We start from the raw sequence: 24,597 nt of genomic DNA, 5'->3' as shown, positions 1-24,597 counted from the left end.
AATGAAAATAATACCAGGAACGCAATACTTGTGCCAGAAAGCATTCCCAGTAATTGCACTCCAGAATAACCTGCTGTGCAGACTCAGTTATCAGCCATTTTTTCACCAACCATCATCATAATACTGCTTTGACATCATAAAATACGCACTCATTGCAGCTATAAATGTCCTTTTTTTTCTAAATAACCACTAGTCAGCTCATCAGACTTGGGCATGCCATGATGCAAAAAAAACTGAATGATAAAAATATTTTTTAAAAGGCTGATACTGGTCATCTAATTAGGACTATAATGCAATTCTATACCAGAATTGAGAAGCTTGTCTCATACATTACACTCTGCCTCAGCTTTTAATTAGTTTTACCCCCATTCCTGACGGAACCTGCTGAAGGGATATTACTGAGAATTTGCAGAAGGACGCTTTTCTTTTGCCTTTGCCATAGTCGAAAGAATACACGGATTGACTCTGTGGAATACTAGTAAATTAGACAGTGGATACTAGATTATTGACAGAAAGGACCAGGGAATATTGGGAATTGTTTTTTTAATTAGTCTGTGTTAGAGACGAGCATCTGCATTAGTTTTTATTTCAATGCAGTTAAAATGTTTGTAGTTTGTGTATCTCTGGATAGAGTTCCAATATCATGAAGGAGTCTGAACACTCTTTACTGAGACTTGTATAGTCCCTGATCAGGATGCAGGTAGTTTGGAGAATAATTTGCTCACAACATGATTCAGCGCAGTGAAGCTTACTTAGACTGGAGCTCACGCACCGCTTAATAGAAGTACGTGTGCAAACTTCATCATCTTATCCAAGTTGTAGTTCTGGGACAGTCCTAAGTATTTTGTAAAATGTCCAGCATGGGTGGTATGTGTTCAATAGGGGTTCAGGCCCAGCACACAAGCACCTTGGGGTCAATTTTAACTTTTGGACAGACGACATCTCGGTCTCATTTAGACTGAATCGGTTTTGGGTGCTCAACGGACATCCCAATGCAGCATACTGGACTCTGGCTGATCCAATAACGGGGGCAGCCTCAGAGGCCGCAGGGCCAGCAGCAAGGTAAGTTTGGGAGGCGATTACAAAGCAGGGAGCCCGGGATGGCAGCAGCCCAGATTTATTTTAGTGAGGATTTCTAGCACCTCTTTGGCTCTATCACTGGAGAAACTGGTCGGAGAGTACACAGTGCATGCTGCAACTGATAGATGCTTCAGCCGCCCAATTTAGGCTCCTGTGAAAATAGCAGGAGGCCAATTGTCAGTGTTAACAGGATGCTAAGTCTACAGCACAAGTTAAAATCAGCCCTATAGGACGAAAGAGAAAGAATTTGCGTAGATGTATTGCAGACAAAATTATTACCTGACGAAAAGGGAATTGATAAGACTTTAGGATATGTGTCCAAAGATTAAACTAATGACATCGAAACATCAACTGAAACAGCTAATGGTCAACTTGTGTAAAGTGCATGTCAAGTGCGAACGGACAGAGACAATGCTGGCTGGCTAAACTGCTGTTTACTAATTAGGACAGACAACGCGAGTGTGCAGCAGACTTTGGAGGTTCAAGCCTAATTCTCAGATGTGACAGATTTTGTTATATACTTGGTGAAGCAACTAATAAGAAAGCAAAAATGGAAACAACAGTAATAAGGACACACATCTCATGACTTTCCTCCTGATCATTATTGGAAACAATGAAAGACTTGCAAGAATAGTGCTGGGCCACCAATTAGCAAGCCACAAATTTTGTGCAATCCAATGCTTAATGTGAAATGTCCAATTAAGTTAATATTCTTCTTTCCCTTTTTGGACACATTTGTCAGGTAAGCCAAGAAATGACTGTTAATATTAGCAAACAAAAGCTAAGCAAGATGTTCCTTTTTTTGCTATTTTGGCATAGGCTTAACTTAATTCATCTAATGTAAGTGGGGTAACAGTTGCTTTAAATAGCAGACAAAGGAATATACAAACACATTAATGGGCCCAAAGTTCGCCACCATTTAGCTCCATTTTTTTTGAACTAACTTAATTTTGCAAGTTTCGCCAATGGTATAATGGCATCCTAACAGATAATGGCTGCTTTTTTAAGTACCATTTTTCTGATGTCACTCGGGGTCAAACCCACCCATAACGCCGTTCTTTGCGAGTTTCACCAATAAGGATTTTTTTTTTTTAAGGACAGCGCTAAGGACCACTTTTTAAAACCTTACCGTACCAAGTTGGAGTCCGATCGAAATCGGCGTTAACAGAGGCTTAGGATTGATTTGTTCTGTTGATCTGTATTTGTTATGTTCCGATTGAATGTAGTGATGCAATATTGAATTACTTCATTATAAAAGAAAGTTATTTTGATTTTAGGACTTAATATTTACTGTGATAAAACACTTGGCGGGCCATTTGGCCAGGGATAGGGACGGCCGCAGCGGGCCATTTGCGAGCCATCGACAGAGTCTGGTGGCTCAGACAGGGAGTTCACGTTTCAGCATCAAAACACTCCCAGGGCAGGTACAGCACGGGTTAGCTACAGACTAAAGCTCCCTCTACACAATTATATAAAAGCAGCCCTCAGTCCACACCTCCTTCCTCCCATGCCCGGGAACCGGAGAGAGACAGCTCCTTCCTTCCCATTGTGTCTCGCGTTACCCTGGAAACCTAAATAGTTGGGCATGTGCAGAATGGGCCTCACTTTTTCGGCGCAAAAAATTAGCTCCACCCTCAAAACCAGAGGTGTTTCTGCGCTGCGCCAAAATGAAAAATAATTTTGGTGACTTTTTTTGGCATTATTTCGGACTAAAAAAACGGCCGTTAATCTGAAATAACGCCAAAAAACGTCAATGTGGAATTTTGGGTCCATTGGCACTTATATTTATGGGGAGGGGGGCCCGTGGTTGCGGAAGGAAGACCCGAAAATTCCTGGAACGTGGAAGTTCTACCGAATTTAACAGCAGGACCTTGTTATCATTTTTTTTAATTCAGTTTCCCACCCAGCAGCCAGCCAGATTGACAGGCTGGCAAGCTAGCGGCCGAGAATGGCAGTGGTAGAAGGCTGCAGCCAAGGACCATTGGGGACAGTCACCGGAAACCGGGAAAGATCGGGGGTGGGGGGAGCGGGTGGCTGGGTTGGACTGGCATTTAGGAAAGAGGGGGAGGACCAGGAGAAATCACGTGGCAGAATGCTCGGGAATGTGGGTTTGGAGTGGGGTGGGGGGGCGGGTCAGCTGATCGCGGCAGTAGATGTGCTTGACGGGCTCGAGGGAACACTCCTGCTTCTCCTGGCCCACAAGCAGTGCTATAAAATACAGTTACCTGGGAAACCAGGCCAGCCAGCATTAAATTTAAAACAGGCTGCCAACTGCACTATGGGAGCTTGATTTAAATATTGAGGTGTCCTGCCTCTCAAGAGTGGGATATAGGTACGCCATCCAGTCCACCACCATATAAATGGTTGGTGGTAGGTTGGGATTGCGTTACGTTTTGAATTTTTAACTCCCACTCTGACACTCAGCCGCCCGTGAAGGGGGAAGGGGAGCGGGGTCGGTTAACGATCCCCCCCATTGTGTTCAGCCATTAATGTAGTTTCTAGTCTCTAATATATTTGTGATTGGTCTTTAAATATTGTTACTCATGTTGCCTAAAATACATTCGTTTTAACATGAAGGTAAATAATAATAATGCCCTATAATTGTATGATTCATAGCAGATTAATGGTTAGAGATTTGCAGCATTATGAATGGGAGCTGTCAAACTCTATTCCAAATGTAACTTTTTCATAACACATTTACTGTCTCAAAAAGTTTAGAAAATACAAGTTTGACTTTCTACTTTATTTAATTTTAATTAAATTGTGGCATTTCATTACAATTCAGTTCAGTCTGGAGCACGGCTAATTAGCAACACTTGGCTTGTTGCTCATGCTATCATACCAGAATCAGAGGTAACTGAAGGTTAGCATTACTGTACAGAGGTAGATCCAGGTTGAAGTGTTTTAAATGTTAATCTAACAAGTTGACAGTATATGCTTCTCAAACAGATCATCACTCAAATGCCAAAATGTGTTTGGTCACATGATGTTTGACATTATTTAACTAATGGTGAAAAGACACTACCATGTAACCACAGCAATATTGAGGTGACCATTATATGCATACTCTACCGTTCTTTTCTGTTTGGGAGCTATGGATTCGAGCTGGGTAAAATGAAATGTAAATCAGAAATCCTCTAAAATCCAATTTGTTTATGTTGATCTGAAACAACTGAATTTGAGCAATTTTGGATTGCTAATCTTGCTTTGAACTTGTGTCTCATGGTTAGTTTGTAAGGATAATGTCTGGATAAATGCATCGCAGAGTAACATTTCTGCTCTGACCTCAGATTTTTTTCTTCTTAGCCTGAGGGGTTTCAAGGTTGCTTAATTTTCAGGAACCCAAAATGCACTTTAGCTTCACTCTCATTTATTCTCTACAAGGACAATTGAGTCAGATGCCTCAGAACCCGTGAGAAACCATTACATTCCTGCTTAGACAGCTAATTTTGGTCGGCAAAATTTTCCCCCCTTTGACATCAGAGTTTTAGCCAAAGACGCATTCTTGATCCAGCTCGCCGCAGGAGCAGCATGCTGTGCATTTTAAACACTCCTGCTGAAGTGAGATATTATTGAATTTGGATTTGATGCCCCAGTCACAACTGCCAACAACACTGAAAAATCAATTTGCTGTGAGCCTATTCCATTACATTGTTTCCTCCTGACTATTTTAAAGCAGTGTAATTGCTCTGTAGCACATGCTATTGTTATTTGCATTTTATTGAATTTTATGTGACCAGAGTTTAAACATTACTTGTATGGCCTACTTCTGCTCTCATTTCTTATTTGTGAACTTCACACGGGGGACCAATTGAAGTGAATCTATATATCAAGATAATTTTCAACGTCTGCTACGGTGGTGTTGTTTCTTTTTTTGCATATGTGTTGATTAGAATTTCTGCAGACCTGAGGTGGTTTAATGTACGCGATTTTTGCGGTCAGGGACGAAGTATCGGAGTTTGCCACTGACCTCGAAGAAAGTTGCCCACAAACATTCAGTGTGCTCTGTGGTGTGGATTTTACCATTCCTGACGTTAATATCATGCTGGCGCCATCTATAGGGATCTCTGACATCCAGCAACAGTGATGTCATCAAGCAGGCTAAGCAGCCAATCACATTGAAGAATTCTCACAGACAGCAAACCAGGAAGTAATGAGCAGATTTGGTCATCCACTTTTTATAATTTTACAGAAACAAAATAAAGATTGGGACATAAACATGGGATTAAGGTAGAAGCTTAAACAATTAAAAAAACAATGAATTTTTATTATTTTAAAAAGCTATGGAATTTTTATCATGGAATGGAGAAATTTGACATTCCACAAATATAAAATTAATTTTTCAGGGCCAGAGAAGTTATTCAGCAGTAATTATGACTTATTATGCCGTTAAACACTCAGTTATGCCTCATTCAACATGGCTTAACTTTTTCAAGGGTTTTTACAGCAAGAATCGAGCGCAAAATGTGGAAGTTCACGTGAGATTAAGTGATTTCTAATTGATTCCATCTGAGAGGATTGCAACAATGCACCATGTGGAGGAGCAGGGTATGACTGATACAAACGTCAGGATTTCCACATTTAAATGCACATGTGCAGACTCCAGAGGTTGCTGTCAATTTTTTTCACAGACTAATGACAGCGAATGCTAACAGTTTTGCTATCATTACAACCACATACTCCAAGTTACAATCTGTTTTACACCCCTGATCAGTGTAGGTTGCAGTGTGGAGCATTATAAATTGTGGGACCTATTAATTTATAATTATAGAGTAGCTGTGTGCTGTGTACTTACTTGCTCACTAACAATGGAAAAGGTTGCAGCGTGGTTGAGGCCAAAGCACAGTCACAGGGTTAAGCACTGTTCCAACCAGATAACAGGAACATGCTGCGAAACAGTGAACAGCAGGAGGAAGGGGCATGATGTGGGAATCATATCATGACCAAGGCGATTGCTATCTGTAATGGACAGCTGGGTCATAACCAGCGGCCAGTCCGGAGTCGACAAACTGATCCCAGTAACAGCAGGGGGGCCAATCAGTGAATGGGAAGACCCCACATTCACGACCATAACTGAAGCTGTAACACGCGGTAGAGTGCGCTTTATTCTTAGTAATTGCAAGATGTAACTGAACGTTACTGAGCCAATAAAGTTTGCCTGGATACTACCACCGGACTCGAGTCTCGTCAACTGCTAAGAATATAAGAGACCCTACATAAATCAATTAGTAATTAGGTCAAAAGTCATTCTTTTATATTTCATTTTCTGAACCACGATATTGTACGTTACACAAGAATCCATTGTACAAAAATAGTGCAATTCAGTCTGCAATTGAATTTTACAATGCTAAATCTTTTGTAAAATTATTGAGTGATTAATGTCAAATAACATTGCAAATGTTATACAGTAACAATAGTTCTATTTTTGAGTAAATTATTTTCAACCTTATTAATAACCTACAGCTATTGCAATTTGCCTTTATAACATATTAAGCACAAACGTGTACAGAAGTTCATGCAAAGAGCCCTGTGACAAGATGCCCATTACTCTAAACATTGTCTTGTTTTTTTTTGTGGTATAGCCTGTTTTCCCCAAAAGGGTCACAAAGGTTTCCCCGGGAAACCCTTCATATTTGTACTTTTTAGAGAAGGAAGAAGAATAAGAAGAGGACAGGCCCAGCTGGACCAAATTTGCTCTGCTCCCACCCACTCACTGGTATTGGCATTTTACAGACTGAGATGCACTACTCGCAACTGTTAGTAAAGCTGCGATTCACAAGGGAGACTGTGAATAAGTTGTGCCATGTGCTGCAAGGTGGCATGAGGTCAAACCCGTCTACAGGAACAGCACTGCTACACGGGCCTAATGTTAGTTTGGGGATCTCACTGCCACATTCAGCAAAATCTGGGTGGTGCATGCGTGCTCCACTCAGTTTTTCTGGTTCTACAGGGGCCTCAAAGGGACCACTGGAGACCGCCAAAGAACAGTTAAGTTTCATTTTTTAAGTTGCCTTAATGTGGAGCCAGGAGAGGAAAAGGTGCTCCTCCTGGCTCCACAGCAATACTGCCAACCTGCACTCACTCCCTCTCCAGCAGGACTTGCCTGCGAACCGGCTGCACATTACAATTGGCCGAATTCACCAGGATCCTGTAATCGGGAGCTGTAAACGCTGTACTTGTGACCATCTTCAAGAAAGGTGACCAGTCCGATTGCGGTAATTAAAGAGGAGTTTCCCTGCTGTCTGCCACAGGGAAAGTCATCACAAGAAGCCTCCTCAATCGCTTTCTCCCAGTGGCTGAAGAACTCTTCCCAGAGTCGCAATGCGGATTCCACCCACTAAGGGGCATAATGGACATGATCTTCACCGTGCGTCAAATTCAAGAGAAATGCAGGGAGCGGCACCAACCCTCTGTACATGGCCTTCTTTGACCTCACAAAGGCCTTCGACACTGTCAACCATGAGGGATTATGGAGCGTGTTCCTCAGATTCAGCTGCCCTCAAAAGTTCGGCCTGCTTCACAGTGACATGCAAGCCGTGATCCTGACCAATGGATCTATCACAGGCCCAATACACGTGCGTACCAGGTACAAGCAAGGCTGTGTCATCACACCAACGCTCTTCTCGATCTTCCTTGCTGCAGTGCACTATCTCACCCTCAATAAGCTCACCACTGGAGTGGAGCTAATCTACAGAACAAACGGGAAACTGTTCAACCTCGGTCTCCTCCAGTCCAGTGTCCAAGGCCGTCCCATTCTCTGTCATTGAATTACAGTATACAGACGACGCTTGCATTTGTGCACAGTCGGAGGTCGAACTCCAAATCATTGTCAATACCGTGACCGAAGTGTACAAGAGTATGGACATTACACTACATCTGTAAGACAAAGATTCTCTACCAACCTGCCCCCGCCACACAGTACTGCCCCCCGATTATCAAGATCCATGACGAGGCCTTGGACAATGTGGACCATTTGCCATACCTCGGGAGCCTACTGTCAACAAGTGCAGATGTCAATGACGAAATCTACCACCGTCTTCAGTGTGCCAGTGCAGCCTTCGGTCGCCTGAGGAAGAGGGTGTCTGAAGACCAGGACCTCAAACCCGACACCAAGCTCATGGTCTACAGAGCAGTAGTGATACCCACCCTCCTATATGCTTCAGAGACATGGACTATGTACTGCAGGCACCTCAAAGCACTGGAGAAGTACCACCAACGCTGCCTCCACAAGATCCTGCAAATCCGTTGGCGGGATAGGCACATCAACATTAGTGTTCTCGCTCAGGCCAACATCCCCAGCATCGAAGCTTTGACCACGCTCAATCAGCTCTGATGGATGGACCACATCGTCCGCATGCCCGATACTAGACTCCCAAAACAAGCGCTCTACTCAGAGCTTTGACACGGCAAGCGAGTCCCAGGTGGTCAGAGGAAATGCTTCAAGAGTACCTCAAAGCCTCCTTGGAAAAAAATGCAACTTCCCCACCGACACCTGGGAATCCCTGGCCCAAGACCACCCAAAGTGGAGCAGAAGCATCCAGGAAGGCGTAGAACACCTCGAGTCTCTTCGCCGGGAGCACGCGGAAGCCAAGCGGAAGGAGCGCATGACAACCCAAGCACCCCACCCACCTGTCCCTTCAACCACCATCTGCCCCACCTGTGACAGAGACTGTAGGTCCCGCATTACATTCATTAGTCACCTGAGAACATATTTTACTGTGGAAGCAAGTCATCCTTGACTCCGTGAGACGCCTAAGAAGATGCATCAGGATACCATTCAAGCATTGACATCAAAATTCTCATTGTTATTTAAAATCCTTTCCACGAGTTCACTATGCCCTACCCTTGCAACCTCATCCAGGCATAAATCGCAACTCATGTCATCTGCTAATCTAGTTTACTATATATCTGCTCCACTATCTGTGTCAGAAGCCTTCAACCTTCATGACTTTACATTCTGGAACTCTCTTCTAAAACCTTTTCACTCTAATTAATAGAAGTAGGCAGACCTGTTATCTGAGGGATGTGATGATTTATGATATATATACATAATATTGTTTATAATTAAATCATGGTATTGACAGAAAAATAAATCCATCTATCATCCAGTCAATTGGTGCTGGGTTAGTATTACCTTCATTCATTGAATAATGTGGATCTGCTCATTCCTTTAGCAGTCGTAATCCCTCTCACAATATTTATGCTCCGAAATAGCCTTCTCAATGTTATTCTGCAAATAGCAGACTGAAATTGCAGAACAAAATATATTTGTGTAACCCACAGAAGAATAATTCTGGTGGGAATTAATTTTGTTTGGTTTGGTTTTGGACAGTTGAGATATTGCTTATAAACAGTTGAAGAAGCATGCAAAACCTACTCCAAATTTATGCAAATCGGTACATGATTTACATACTGACTCTTTTCTATTTCTTTTCAATGACCATTATGCCTGTCATTAAACAAGTAATAATAAAAAAGGAATTGCTTACATTTCTATTGCGCTGTTCATGACCTCGGGATGTCCCAAACCACTTTACAGACAATTAAGTACTTATGAAGTGTAGTCACTGTTGTAATGTAGGAGGCGCGGCTGCTAATTTACGCACAGCAGGGTTCCTCAAACAGTAATGAGATAATGGCCAAATAATCTTTTCATAGAATCATAGAAATTTACGGCACGGAAGGAGGCCATTTTGGCCTATCGTGTCCGTGCTGGCTGACAAACAGCTATCCAGCCTAATCCCACTTTCCAGCTGTTGGTCCATAGCTGTGCAGGTTACAGCACTTCAAGTACACATCCAAGCACCCCTTAAATGTGGTGATGGTTTCTGCCTCTACCACCCTATCAGGCAGTGAGTTCCAGACCCTCACCACCCTCTGGATGAAGAAATTTCCCCTCGTATCTCCTCTAAACCTCTTACCAATTACTTTAAATTGATGTCCTCTGTTTGTTGAACCCTTTGCCAAGAGAAATAGGTCCTTCCTATCCACTCTATCTAGCTCCTTATAATTTTATACACCTCAATAAGGTCTCCGCTCAGCCTCCTCTGTTCCAAGGAAAACAAACCCAACTTATTTAATCTTTCCTCATAGCTAAAATTTTCCAGATCACGCAACAGCCTCGTAAATTTCCTCTGTACCCCTCCAGTGCAATCACATCTTTCCTGTAATGAGGTGACCAGAACTGCATGCAGTACTCTAGCTGTGGCCTTACTAATATTTTATAGAGTTGAAGCATAACCTCCTTGCTCTTGTATTCTATGCCTCGACTAATAAAGGCAAATATTCCGTAGGCCTTATCTACCTGGCCTGCTACCTTCAGGGATCTGTGGACCTGCACTCCATGGTCCCTTTCTTCCTGTACACTTCTCAGTGTCCTACCATTTAATGTGTATTCCCTTGCCTTGTTAGCTTCCCCAAATGCATTACCTCACACTTCTCGGGATTGAATTCCATTTGTCACTGTTCTGCCCACCTGACCAGTTCATTGATATCTTCCTGCAGTCCGCAGCTTTCTTCTTCATTATCAACCACACAGCCTATTTTTGCATCATATTTTAGTGATGTTGTAATACCTGATGGCATAAAGTTATTTTATTTCGTATCTGTATGTGTACTTCAAGTAAATGTCTTTATTATGAAGGCAGGATTTTTTTTCAATGGTTAAATTCCAGAAATGTCCTCAAGCCTCTGACTCTTGCTGGCAGTTCCTGAATTCCTTTCCTATCCCAGAGCCGGAGACCTACAGCCCAAAGAGCGAAGGGCAAATGCATCACTACATAAGGTTGAGTATTACTGAAATTGGACTTTTCTGCAAAAGCATCAACATCTTTGTAATAAATAATCCTCGGAAGATAACAATTTTAACAAGTCAATTTCTTGACTTTTAATTTGAAGTCCAACCTTATTCGTGCAAACTTATTCTACTCACCAGGGACTCATTTATAACACAAACTTCTCATGGGGATCAGAGCAAAGACAGCATGTTACTGCAAACATTTTAATCACAAGGTTGGAAAAATATGCTGTGGATTGTTGAATACTGATAAGCTTTCACGGTCAAGATTAAGAATTAAAATGTAGGAACAAAAAAATCATGGAACAATAAGAGTTCAAAGCAAGCTTGGCCCATCAGGTCCACTACTAACAAACCATTTGCACCATCATGGATGTTGACCACTTTATTTTATATTAAAAGGAAGCCAATACCCAAAAGCAAAACGCCCAAAATTACAACGTTTCTCTGAGCCTTTTTTTTCCAAGTAAATGGAAAGTAAAATTGGGAAGTATGGCTGACCTAATTGCATCAGTTTCTCACTGGGTGGGTTGGATTAAAGACCCCCCTCCCCCACCCATATCAGCATCAAGCAATCACAGGTACAGCATGAAGCTCCCTCTACCCTGCCCCAGTAACATGCCCTAGCCCCTACCTCAGAAGATCATCCCCTCCGGTAGCTGTGTGACATTTTTCCCATACCAACCACCTTTGGGTCTCTCTGAGTGAGACTGCCAATTAATGCTGAATTCTGCCCAGCTGGTGTTGTATGCCCACTAGGCCCACACTCATTTCATAGGACTCTTGCAGCCAGCAAACAGAAGAGACTTGTATTCCATTCGTCTGGGCTGGATTTAAACTCGGGTCTCAAAAGGTGAAAGGTGAGTATCTAACCTACAGTGCCACCCAGTTCCTGTCAATTTCCTTTCCAAGGTATTCTTAATTTGGCTTTAACAATAAGTTCAACAGTTAAAATATTTGTTTTCATTTAAACTCTTTAAGGGACATTTATTGTACTGGATTAGCCCTGAACCTTATATTCACTATTTTTCAAATGATTGATAATTATGCCTTTTCTTTATCCACTTTTGCCAATTGACGTTTATTGCCATCTGTGACCAATAGGCACTCCTGTTTAATTTCTCTTGACCTTAGAACCATACATGCCTGTAGAACGGAAGGAGGCTATTCATCTATACAGCTAGTTTCTGGAGCAATCTAAAACTAATCCCACTGGCGTGCACTCTCTCCATATCCTTGTATTTTTCTCTGCCTCAAATATTTATTCAATTTTCCTTTGGTCTCCCAACAGTATTTCAGAACAGTGGGGATCCTTCAATATCGGTAAAGGAACTGAAGGATATGTTGATGGGGATGGATGAAGAAGGGTGGGAGGAGGCTCGAATGAAGCATAAACACAGGCATGGACCTGTTGGGCCAAATGGCCTGTTTTGGTGCTGTAAATACTATGTAATACAGGTATTGTTGTTGAGACCTTTTCTAGAAATCTGCTAACATCACTGGGACAGCAGAACAAGTACTGAAATTTAAGTTAATTATTTTGTGTAAACATCAAATTAATTTCTGTATTTCCAGCAATAAAGGAGAAAATAATGGCCTAGACTATGCTGTAATATCTGCCATTAGTTAGACTTGCTCGCACACGTTTAAGCTTTAAGAGTTTTTTGCATCGCAAGTTGTTGGAAGTATGAACTGATAACAGCGCAGCGAGAGCAATAGGGCATCTGGGACATGGGCAATCAACTGGGTATCTCCTTATCCAATCAGATTAAAGGATTGAAAAATAAACAGAGCAAGGATAGAGAAGGAAAAGTAAATTCAGGTACAGAAAGAGGAATCAAAAGAGTGAAAGTAGGAATGGATTAAGAGAGAGAAAAAAAAGACAGAGAGGAAAAGTAAAATAATTAATACCAGAAGGATGAGACTCCACACTTGTAATAGTTAATTTTCAGTTCGAGATGCTAATTGGCAGTAATGAACAATTATCATGTCATTAAAAGGGCACTTACACTTGTAATGACACTGCTTAACTTTCTTTGGCAAGTTTAGTTGTATATACTGCGCAAATCAACTTCATGATATATGTCAATGATAAGGCAGACAGCTAGCTGCCATTTTCGCAAAGCTAACGAAAGAGCAGCGCATCTCGGACAACAACTATTGGATGGTCGCATTTAACCGCGCATCTATTCCTTGCCTGAAATTGCTGTATCGTTTACCCATAAATAACGGCTAGCTCCATCAGCCTCACTGTTATTTTGACAGCAGAATCTGTCCCAATGTGAAAATGTCTGTGTCTCTACAGTAATATATTGTGTTATGAGAAAAAATGCAGTTCTAACACTCACTGCTTAGTACAACAGAGATTCCACAGGGATGCAGTAATAGTCTATGTTAGAAATTGTTTACTCTGACTCCAGGATTCATCACACACATGACCAATTTCTGTTACCCTTGTCAGCTATCTTGAGCTGGCTAATTCTGTCCCATTACAACAGGTTAATCACAGTTAACAAATCTGAAATTGGAATCTGGATTAATCTCTTATCATTACTTCTACTCACGACTAAGAACATAAGAAATTGGAGCAGGAGTAGGCCATACAGTCCTTTGAACCTGCTCCACCATTCAATAAGATCATGGCTGATCTTCTACCTCAATTCCACTCCCGCCCACCCCAATCCCCATATCTCTTGATTACCCTGAAGTCCAAAAATCTATCGATCGAATGAATGTAAAACTATTTAATTTACGCTGATCAAACCACAGTATTTTATTATATGATTCTATCTTCTTTATTTTGCTTTGATTAATTAAAATGAGGTCAGAAATGTATCAGGAATGCAGATATGGCTAACACCCATAATGCACCTCTGAGCTGTTTGTGTTACCAGTTCTGTATGGGTGCACATTACCACAAAGTGGGGACTGAGCCAGGAATGGGAACTGAAATGACCCCAAACTACTCTGAAGCCAAGCATTATGAGAACACCTAGTAGGTAGTTTTAAACTACTTGGGATTTGCATCAGTTGTCGTGTAGTGCAGAGTCGCATTGTAAAAGTGCCCAGGTGGTTGATTAGATCTTCTGGGAACTCTTAACCTTTGTGCGCGACTTGTGTAATGAAACATGCACATGCAGATCTCTTTTGTCTCTAAGCTCAGTGCGACTTATAATGAGGTTCAATCATAAAAATAACTTGAGTCTACCAGCTGTGGATCACTCTGTACATGTATCAGTGTCTGGCCATTATCTCTAATGTAACATCAGCCTTGAACACTGGCACATTTAAATATTCAATATTTCCATCCTTTCCAACTTTCGTCCTGTAGACACAATTCCTTTGCAAATGTTTTTATATTAATATCTCAATTCCTTGCATTTTACATCAGTGACAGCAAGTAGATATACTCTTTTCACAATATGCTGGATGTGGATGCTGTCAAACTATTAATGAACCTGCATCTACTGTCAGTGTAAATGCGCTATTTATTTCTATTTGCAAAAATTACTCCTAGAAAAACAGTAAGTACTATTTGGACTACTCAGTGACTGGGATGTTTTGGGGACTTGCTGGTTCGATGCACTATTATTTTAATACAGTGCAAGGAACCTGAAAATCAAAAAAAAAAGATATCAGTTTGTTTCAGGCTTGGCTTTAACAGCTGCATACACTTCATTAAAAGGCTGAATTTAGAAACATACCTGTGAAATCAGCATTATAATTTGTACATTGTTCCTTACTTCCTCAATAATATGTCGAAATAATGTTTCATTTTTACAGAAGTACCTTTTGTAAGTGGAAATAAATTTAACTGTCCATGTATGTTCGCTGTGTTTTGATAGACTTTGAAGCAATCTTTTGAAGATGACCTGTCAAAATAGATATTATTGAAGCTTCAGTGCATGTTCATGCATCAGAAAATTATTCACCCTGCTTAAAATGCACGAATGCTTTAACATGCGTTGATGTTTGAACAATCCGCAAATTAAAGGCAACATTTTGTCAAATGATCTCCTGCAAATTACCTTGTGTGAATATTCTATATATCTCTCTGTGAGCTATTATTTTCAAATCTGTCTTTTGCTAATGGCAGGAAATGTCCTTTGAGTCTCTCTATTTATAAAAGTGCAATATACAACTTAACCAGTCAGGCATTGAATATTTTATATTGAAATAATGTCACGCTGATGCATTTGGAATGATCAGCAACTACCTGCGTTGGTCAGAATTGTGCGATTAGCCAAGGGACTGTTTTTGCTACCTAATTATTTAATTGTAAGTCATTTGAATGTACCCATTGCCCCTTGTACGAAGCCAACCTTAACTACCTCAATTTTCGAGTGAACAAATTGTATTGAAAATAAATGCCTTCTCTTGGTTACAGTCATACTTTTCTTTTATTTATGTTTTTAGGTGTAGGGGGAATGAGGGAGAGGGGGGCACTTGCACCAGGTTTATAACAGCATGGCAACAGTTGTTAGCTTATGTCTTTTCATACATTTTTTTCAAGTACAACTGAACAAAGACTATTTGTACTACAAATCTCCCTTTTTCTGTTGCTAACCAATATTACAGACCAGGCCCTTGCATTTCTGCGGGGTTGTCCCAATTCCCCACCAAAGTTGTGATGGGAGATCAGAACAGCCCCTGTGGAAATTTGGGGCAATGTGTTTTCTCACGGGAAAAGCAGGAAAACAGAAGAAGTCAACCTGCGAGCCGAGTGGCTGAATTAAGCAGTAATTGCAAAGACCAGGTTGTAGGTCACTGAACCATCTTTTGATTGGAGAATAATGAATCGATAATGGAGAAAATGATATTTGAAATGGGTATGAGGACGAGAAATGCACAAATACATTTTGTCAGTCCCCTATTCCTCCAACACTAAATTAAAAATGTCATCCTTGTTTTGTGATATTCTGGATAGCAAGCTGGCTACAAAACAGAAAACAGATAAGGACAACTATTCAAACTGGCAAAAGGTGAAAAGTGATGTTCCACAGGGATCGGTGCTGGGATCACTGTTGTTCACAATTTACGTTAACAATTTGGATTCGGGAATTGGAAGTGCATTTTCTAAATTTGCGGACGACACCAAATTGGAGAGTGTCATTAATACAGAGGAAAATTGCGACAAAATACAAGAAGACATTAATAAACTTGCAGAATAGATGTTTAAATAGCAAATTAATTTCAATATAGATAAGTGTGAGGGTGATGTATTTTGATAGGAAGAATAAGGAAGCCACGTACTGTTTGGATAATAAGCGTGTAAATAGGGTAGAGGAGCAAAGGGACTTAGAGGTACAGATACGTAAATATGCAGGTTAATAGGGCTATAAATAAAGCAAACCAAGCACTGGGGTTCATTTCTAGAGGGATAGAATTCAAAAGCCGGGAATTCATCCTAAACATTAATAGAACCTTGGTTAGACCACTCTAGGAGTATTGTGCACAGTTCTGGTCTCCATATTTTAAAAGGGATATAGAGGCACTGGTGAAGGTGCACAAATGATTCACAAGGATGAAACCAGAACTAGAAGGGGATATACTTATCAGGAAAGGCTGAACAGGTCTCGAAAAGAGAATACTGAGGTGTGACCTGATAGAGGTCTTTAAGATTATGAAAGAGTTTGATAGGGCAGACGTAAAGAAAATGTATGGAGCATAAATGTCAGCATTAACCAGTTGGGTGGAATTTCCTGTTTCTGTGCTGTAGCCTCGATGTAACTCAATGTGTATTCCTCCAATGCCTCACCACACACCCTACCTCTGCAATCTCCTCCAGCACTATATCCCCCTCCTTGAAGACTCTGTTCCTTTAACTCCAGTCTCTATTCCCATCCCTTTGGCTCACTATCAGTGGTAGGGCATTTAATTGCTCGTTCCAACCTACTGGCATTCTCTGCCTAAAGATCTCTGCCTCTCCACCTCTCTCGCCTTTGAATACCTCCTCAAAACCAATCTCTTTGACCAAGCTTTTAGTGACCCAACTTAATTTCTCCATATTTGGTACTGTACCTGACATAGCACACTTTGTATATGCTTATTCTGTGAAGCGCCTTGGGATGATGGCCCGGATTTAGCGGTCATCGGTGAAGCAACAACACTCGCCGCTGACCTCGAAGATCTCTGTGGCATGAATTTCACTTGTCCCGACGTTAATTTGATTCTGGCGCCAAGCCAAGGGGGTTTCCAGCATCCAGCAACAAGCTGGCTAAGCAGCCAATAACAATGAACAATTTTCACAGACAGCAAACCAGGAAGTAAAATGCACTATTTTTTACTTGAAGGGAAGGGTCGCTGCGAGGCATCCATGGCACTCACTGGCGCACCAAGTGGAGGTGCTGGGCTGCCTGTTGGTGGCCTGGTTGAACCAGTGGTCGCCATTGTCAAGCCGACTGCAGAGTCGGCCGACAATTAAAAGAAAATGGCAGACACGCCACCCAGCCACTGGCAGCTTCCCGCCGTGCAAAGCTGTCGGGGGCACCAACCGGGGGCAACTGCGCTCCCGCGGGACAATTTCCCCCGCGGGGCAGAAAAGGGGTTGCCGCCAGTTGGTATGGGGTCGGCATGCGGCCGCCAATGGGTCGGAGTGCTGGGCGGGGCGGAAACACGGGGCATGATTGAAAACCCATTTCTGCCACTCCCGGCCCTGGGGCAATTACGGATGGGTCGCACTATCCGCCTGTCCCCAGTCGGAACAGGCCTTAAAAAGGGGGCAATTTCAGCCTCCGAGTGCTTCAACAGATTTTATAGTTATTTGCCTTCTCCATTTATCAGCTTGTAAATATTTATTTTCTTTGTTCACAGCTAGCTCTTAGCACTGGTCATGAATGGAGATGCAATTTTGAGACATTTGCTGTAAATATGAGGGAGAAGATTACACCGTAGATACGACATGGCATAACAGTTTAATGTTAAGTGACTTCAATTAACTTTTTGATGCAAAACCCATGCTAGAATTAAATATGTATCGCGAAGATTTAATGGATTCAGTGGGGTTCCACTGGATTTGTTCCAGCTTGTCTGTTTCTAAAGGCATTATCCACTTAAAATTAATTCATTAATAAATAAGCGTTTATTATCCGAAAGATAGTGAGATTCACAAAACATTGGATCTTAATAAAATGTCAAGCTTCGGTAACTGCTGTGTTATACGATAGGCTGATGAATATAAGTTGTCCAAGTCATTTCAGCTGTAATTATAGAAACAAATAATTTAACATCAATTTCAGTAAACACTCGGCTCTATCTGGTGCTCTGAAAGATTGCTCTTGATGGTAAAACAAAAAGAAGGCACACTACTTTGAACTTTTGTAATTTTTAAACAACCCTCATCTAACTACATAGCATTATTTTTATTTTATTTTTATTTCTATCTTAGAATCGCACTAACAAAACCTAATCCAGTCGACCTTGTTTTTCCAAGCCTCTGTCTCCAGGTTTTGCCTATCATGTGCTGTCTGGGAAAATGATGTGCTGAACATTGACCTCAATGAGAGGGCAAGTTAGAAGGGCTGAGTCACATTTTCTTCCTCCTGTCTTCTAGTGTTGTGATTTATGGATCACACGCCACTCCTGGCCCGACCATAATAGCTTTCACTAGCCTGCTGGCGGATGGTGCCTTTTCTCCTGCTGCTTGCTGACCTTTTTCCTGGTTTGTTCTTTTCATGCATGCAAGTGCGTCTTCTGACTATGGGACGCTCGCCTCTGAGTCAGAGGTTTGTGGGTTCAAGTCCCACTCCAGGGACTTGAGCACAAAAATCGAGGCTGACACTCCAGTGCAGTGCTGAGGGAGTGCTGCATTGTTGGAGGTGCCACCTTTCGGATGAAACGTTAAACCGAGGCCCTGTCTGCTCTCAAGTGGAGGTAAAAGATCCTATGGCACTATTTTGAAGAAGAGCAGGAGAGTTATCCCTGGTGTCCTGGGGCCATTATTTATCCCTCAATCAACATAACAAATATAGATTGCAAAAGCAAAATGCTGCGGATGCTGGAATCTGAAATAAAAACAGAAAATGCTGAAAATCTCAAACAAAAATAGATTATCTGGTCATTATCACATTGCTGTTTGTGGGAGCTTGCAGTGCGCAAATTGGCTGTAAAGCGCTTGAGAGACATCCGGTAGTCATGAAAGGCGCTATATAAATCCAAGTTTTTCTTTTTTTAACATTTGTCCTTTTTTTATCACTCAACATCAACAACTGCTTGCATTTATATAGCACCTTTGCACATCCCAAAATTTAATCGCTGCACCATTGGCAGCCATGCTTCAGCTGCCGAGGCCCTAAACTCTGGAATTCCCTTCCTAAACCTCTCCACCTCTCTCTCCTCTCTTAAAACCTATCTCTTTGACTAAGCTTTTTGGTCAACTGTCCTAATAGCTCCTTATGTGTCTCGGTGTCAAATTATGTTTGATAGCACTCCTATGAAGCGCCATGGAATGTTTTATGATGTTAAAGGTGCTATATAAATGCAAGTTGTGGTTGTTGTAGAAAAATATCCCAAGTTGGATTACAGAGACATAGTCAAAAAAGAAAATGATCTTATCACCCCAGAGCCTTTTTGTCCCTCGTTTTTCATTCTTGTTTCGCTCTATGAAGGTCCCTGTTGTGAACAGGGCAAGCTGTTGCCATGGGGCAAAAATCCCGGCCTCACCGGGTCCATGCGGAATACATACGGATCCGGCGAGGCCTCGCAAAAGCCGGTTTTCGGCACACAATGTGTATGCGCCGAAAACCGGCTTATCCGATCTGTCAAGATTTGTCTTGACAGATCCTCCACATCCCCGCAGCCAGGCCATTCACGCAGGCGAGATTGGACTGTTTGTCCAACTCTTGCCCAGCGAATGTCCTTAAAACTCTTGTGTCTGGTGCATAGCCTACTTTTACCAGCATAAGAGTTTTAAAACACACAAAAATAAAATTTAAACACACATTTTTAGAGTGGGGGCCCTGTCCATTAAGTAAGTTTATTTTGGACCCTATTAAAAGACATTTTTTTAAAAATCGGGAAAAAAAATATTTTTTATACAACATTTGATTAACTTTAATTTCAATTTCTTTTGGAATTGTGAAGTGTTTTTATTGTTTGTTGTTGTGTTTGGGTGTTTTTAAAAAAAATCATTGTTAGCAATGAGAACTCGGAGATACGGAGTTCCCATTGCTATCAATGAGAATACTGTACCGTGATTGATTGTCCAATCACACGTGACTCCAGCTTCCACGTGTGTACCTCGAGGACGGAGGCGCTCTCAGAAGCGCGGGAAGAGAAGGCCTCCCACCGCAATCGAAGGCACCTCCGGGACCACCAGGTACTTTTGTAAAAAATTCTCGGGTCAGAGGCGTTCGTCTGAAGGAAACATTCGATCGGAATTTCAGGGCCCATAGATGCTGATGATGCTGACCTCGAGTACATTTCCACTAAGAACCCACCGACATTACCAAGTTACCACAGCACTAGACAATGCAAAAATCTTAAACATTTGAGTAAGGAGCACCCAATTCAATCTGCTCCTGGTAATTCAAATTTGCAGTAAAAATTTTGGATTATCCAAAACATTGAAATTAACAATGTAAATTACTCAGCAAAGTGGGAATGTAGTGCCAAGAAAATTGATTTACCAGATTTATTGAGTAACATTTAATTAAGAGGAGCAGACTATTATTTAAAACAAAAACAAAAGGATGTATTGTAAAACTAAAACCTACACTGGAGTAGTATTGAATTACGGAAATAAGGTACTTGTATTAAGGCTGACAAAAGCTGCTGCTGTGTGGTGTGACCTGGTGCCATTCAGTTTGTTCCATTTTGTACTTTTGTCCTGTTGAGGGCTATGAAGAAGAACTATTGAAATTTAGAAATGTGGTTCTGTAACTGTGTCACTAAAAGCAGAACTGCTCTTCAGGATGGTGTTTTGGGATGGACCAAAAATATTGAATATTTAATGAACATATGAACTAGGAGCAGGAGTAGGCCATTTAGCAAGATCATGACTGATCTGATCATGGACTCAGCTTCACTTCCCTACCCACTCCCCATATCCCTTTATTCTTTATTGGTCAAAAATCTGCCTATCTCCGCCTTAAATATATTCAATGACCCAGCCTCCACAGCTCTCTGGGGCAGAGAATTCCACAGATTTACAACCCTCTGAGAGAAGAAATTCCTCCTCATCTCAGTTTTAAATGGGCAGCTCCTTATTCTGAGACTATGCCCCCTGGTTGTAGTTTCCCCTATGAGTGGAAATATCCTCTCTGCGTCCACCTTGTCGAGCCCCCTCATTATCTAATATGTTTCGATAAGATCACCTCTCATTCTTCTGAACTCCAATGAGTATAGGCTCAACCTATCTTCATAAGTCAACCCCCTCATCTCCGGTACATGCAATGTCATCAATTCCACGCCCACCCCTAGGTGCTTGAATTTTGTGCTATTAAATTCATTTATAAAATAACAGCTTAGTTTGTCATGTTATTGAAGAGCACCAGTCCTGCATTTTTAGGCCCAAGTACAATTCAACAGCATTGTCAAACAATATAACAATTCAGGATCTCTCTCTCACCTACTGTTAGCGTAAATGAATCCTGGAAGAATCACTCATCACTCGGGTCGGTTCCAAATGTCAAAACGGTTTTATTTACGCCGGCGGGGAGAAAGCCTCTGGGTATCACCAGGCACTCCTCTCCGCGGAACACAGAAATTCATCGATACTTATATGTTTTACAACAGTTACTCTGCCCATTTCGGCTGGACACAATCCAGTCATAACGGTTAGAGATTACATACAGGTTTATTTGGGCCAATGGAATTGGCCCCTAAGCAGCAGGGGACTGCGTGATCACTTCATGTTCAGCTAGGGGGTTACTCATGGTCTCGTGATGTTTTCCATGCCCCCCTTTATCTACTGTCCTTGGGTTCTGTGTGCGCATAGCCTCCTTATTTTAACACTGTTACAGGAGTACCATTGTTTAGCATTTTACCAGGACATCTTGTCTGGGAGTCTGGAGGTTGTTGATTTGAGACATTCTGCTGAACGTGCCTTTTTGTGTGTTCCTGTGAGAGAAAATGCAGTTATGTCAGTTAACTAGGAATGTAGTCAAGTCGGCTAGCTAAGTCCCCCTAATGCTTTGCGGAATCTCTGGCAGCCATTTTATATGTACCTTGCAGATGCCTTTGCCTTAGGAAATGCCCTCCAACAGCTACGTAGGCTTGTTGGTTGATAGAGATGTTAGAAATTATATAGCAGATTTTCATGCTATGTTGCATTTGAATCTTATATTTCTTTCAAAGATACAGTAGCCTTATTGTATGCAAGCAGATTCTGTGGAAAATTTCAATTATGAAGGGTAGGGTGGCAAATTAAATCGTTCATTACTTTGTGTAAGTATCCACCTAAGGTATGTGATCACAGTTACGACAAGGGCTTTGTTTTCATGTTCGTTCTGTGCTTTTAACCGCCTGTGATGGAACAACAGATTAGGATCCTGTTATTTAATCTGATAAATGTGTCTCTGAATTTCCTATTATATTTCGATTATATCGTCTGACCACAGTGACATTAAATTTATTTATTAGCTTATTTAATTTGAGTTGTATTGTTTGCCTTTAAGGTCTTTTTTCATTTTTTTAAATGCAATGAAACCATTTCTTTCTTTCAGTTCTGGATGTCTGCACTGGCCACAACTATTCCTGTACCATGTGGGGCCTTCATGCCAGTCTTTGTTATTGGTGAGCTAATTTCTTTCTGATGGATTGGATTCTTTAGAAATGCTTTTTAATTATGTAAAGCGCATGAGATATCCAATTGTATTTTTTCCTTTTTATTTAGCCCTAATTTTATCCATTTGCTCTTCAATTTATCATTTTGGACCATCCTTCATTTTAGCTATGTTTTCAAATGTCCTTTCTTCAACTGAGATGAATAGCATGTAGAGTCCTCCTTGATTTCTGTCACTGTAGCTGGTCAGCTTGGTATCTCATTGCATTACGATTGGCAATGCTGAGTATCGGTGGAGCTCTAGCCCTGAAATAACAAGTATCATGATCACTATATATTCGTAACTTATTTAAACGGGCTGTAGGTCTGTTACCTTTTACCATTATTGTATTGAGTAAACATGATAAATATAAGAACTGCTTTTCACTGAATTTATATACCCTTCCATATTTCAGCCTTTTGTTTTGTCCAGAGCTGTATATTTAGAATCTCTGGACTTCAATATAAATTTAAATGATATTATTACAATATGTGTTCGAAATAAAACATCCCCACTGAACAAGTTTCTCTATGAAACTCTACACATTATCCACTTCAGCAGCTGTACCATACAGTGCATGAGATGGAGAGTGATGTAAGCCCTTTTGGAGTGCATGTACTTACATTGGTATCTGTGTGCTGAAACAGTTATGTTTGAGCCAATAATTAGCAGAAAGTGAAAAATAAGACAGGCAATGGTCTGAGAACTGACCAATCAGACTGACTGTCAGTGAGAAACGGGCACTTGCCCAGTTTACATTATGTCCAGTATATCTAGCTGCTGAGGCTATAAAGGGCTCCATGGAGGAGCACTGAAGATGAGAATAATGAGGGTGATTTTGGTTGGCATTAATTAGATGAGTGGGGCTGCCACCTGGGGGAGGCAGCGTGGGTGGGACCCAATGGATTTTCGTGGTGAGCCTCTATTAAAGCGCGGGGGTCAAGTCGCCAGCACAAAACGCGCAACCCAATAGACAGTTCATCAATTTGGAGGTGGGAAATGGGGCAGGGCAGTGTATTTAGTGTTGGGATCAAAAATAAACAGCACTGTGAAGCAATAAGCAATATGTGTACAGAACCTACGGCAGCAATGGCATAACATTTCAAATATATTAAGGTGCAAAACCCACAAGGGACTGTCAGAATAATGTCTCCAAAGGCTCCATCCAGCCTTATCTGACAGCTGAGGATCTGTTCAATGTTCAATTATCACTGGAGATGACCACCTGCTGTCTCGTACTGCCCAGGGTTGGTGGGTGGAAACAAGAACTGGCAGTAGTCAGCAGGCAGAGATGAAAATGGTGCTGCAGTTTTAATTGCATCACTTGATCTCTATTTGCATATATTCATGAGGCTCCGACCTGTTTTCGACAGAGATCCAGTCACCAGGATGCAGATCCACCTGAAAATCAGGATGGACGCCAACACCAGTGTGTCGGTGTGACTACCCACCATTTGGTTTTGGTTCCGTTGCTGCCCTATTTTTAACCACAAGCAGTGGCAACACCCAAATCAGCCCTATGTTTTTTTTTTAAAAGAAGAAAATACTCTGGACACATCCAGTGGTAAATACTTATTGTACCATTCCAAGTACACAGTTACGTTGCCCTTCAACCTTTGTGGTTCCAGAATTTGCTTCCATTTTATATTTTACTAAAATAGCACAACTCTGTTTAGAGAGCAGTTGAAATTTTATCAGTTTAATTTCTGTATAACCAACTCATTCAATATACCTCAAAGCTGATGCATTTATTAGATACTCTTTAATTTAGTGAGGTTTTTCTGCTAAGTCGTCCAGTGCTTGTTTGTTGCACCATGCTCTACGTATAATTCAAACTTCAAAGATTGAAATCCTTGTATGCCAGAGGCAGAGACTCCTTTCTTGGCTGTTTTCCATCAAAGTTCTCTATATACGGAAACATCCTTACTTCATCTGACTGTGTCTATAGACAACTTTTAA

General features: G+C 41.4%; 1 protein-coding gene across 2 annotated transcripts in view; it reads left to right on the top strand.

Moving 5' to 3' along the window:
• LOC139265315 (chloride channel protein 2-like) overlaps positions 1-24,597 on the top strand; it is a 684,518-nt gene that overhangs the window by 540,530 nt on the left and 119,391 nt on the right. For both annotated transcript variants that reach the window (XM_070882282.1, XM_070882283.1), the window contains exon 13: positions 22,540-22,609. In XM_070882282.1, coding sequence (XP_070738383.1) covers positions 22,540-22,609 — 70 coding nt within the window. The remainder of the gene's footprint in view (positions 1-22,539; positions 22,610-24,597) is intronic.

This window comes from Pristiophorus japonicus, chromosome 6 (genome assembly GCF_044704955.1).
Source record: "Pristiophorus japonicus isolate sPriJap1 chromosome 6, sPriJap1.hap1, whole genome shotgun sequence".
In the NCBI taxonomy this organism is placed as follows: domain Eukaryota; kingdom Metazoa; phylum Chordata; class Chondrichthyes; family Pristiophoridae; genus Pristiophorus; species Pristiophorus japonicus.
This window is presented reverse-complemented; position numbering and strand designations above follow the sequence as displayed.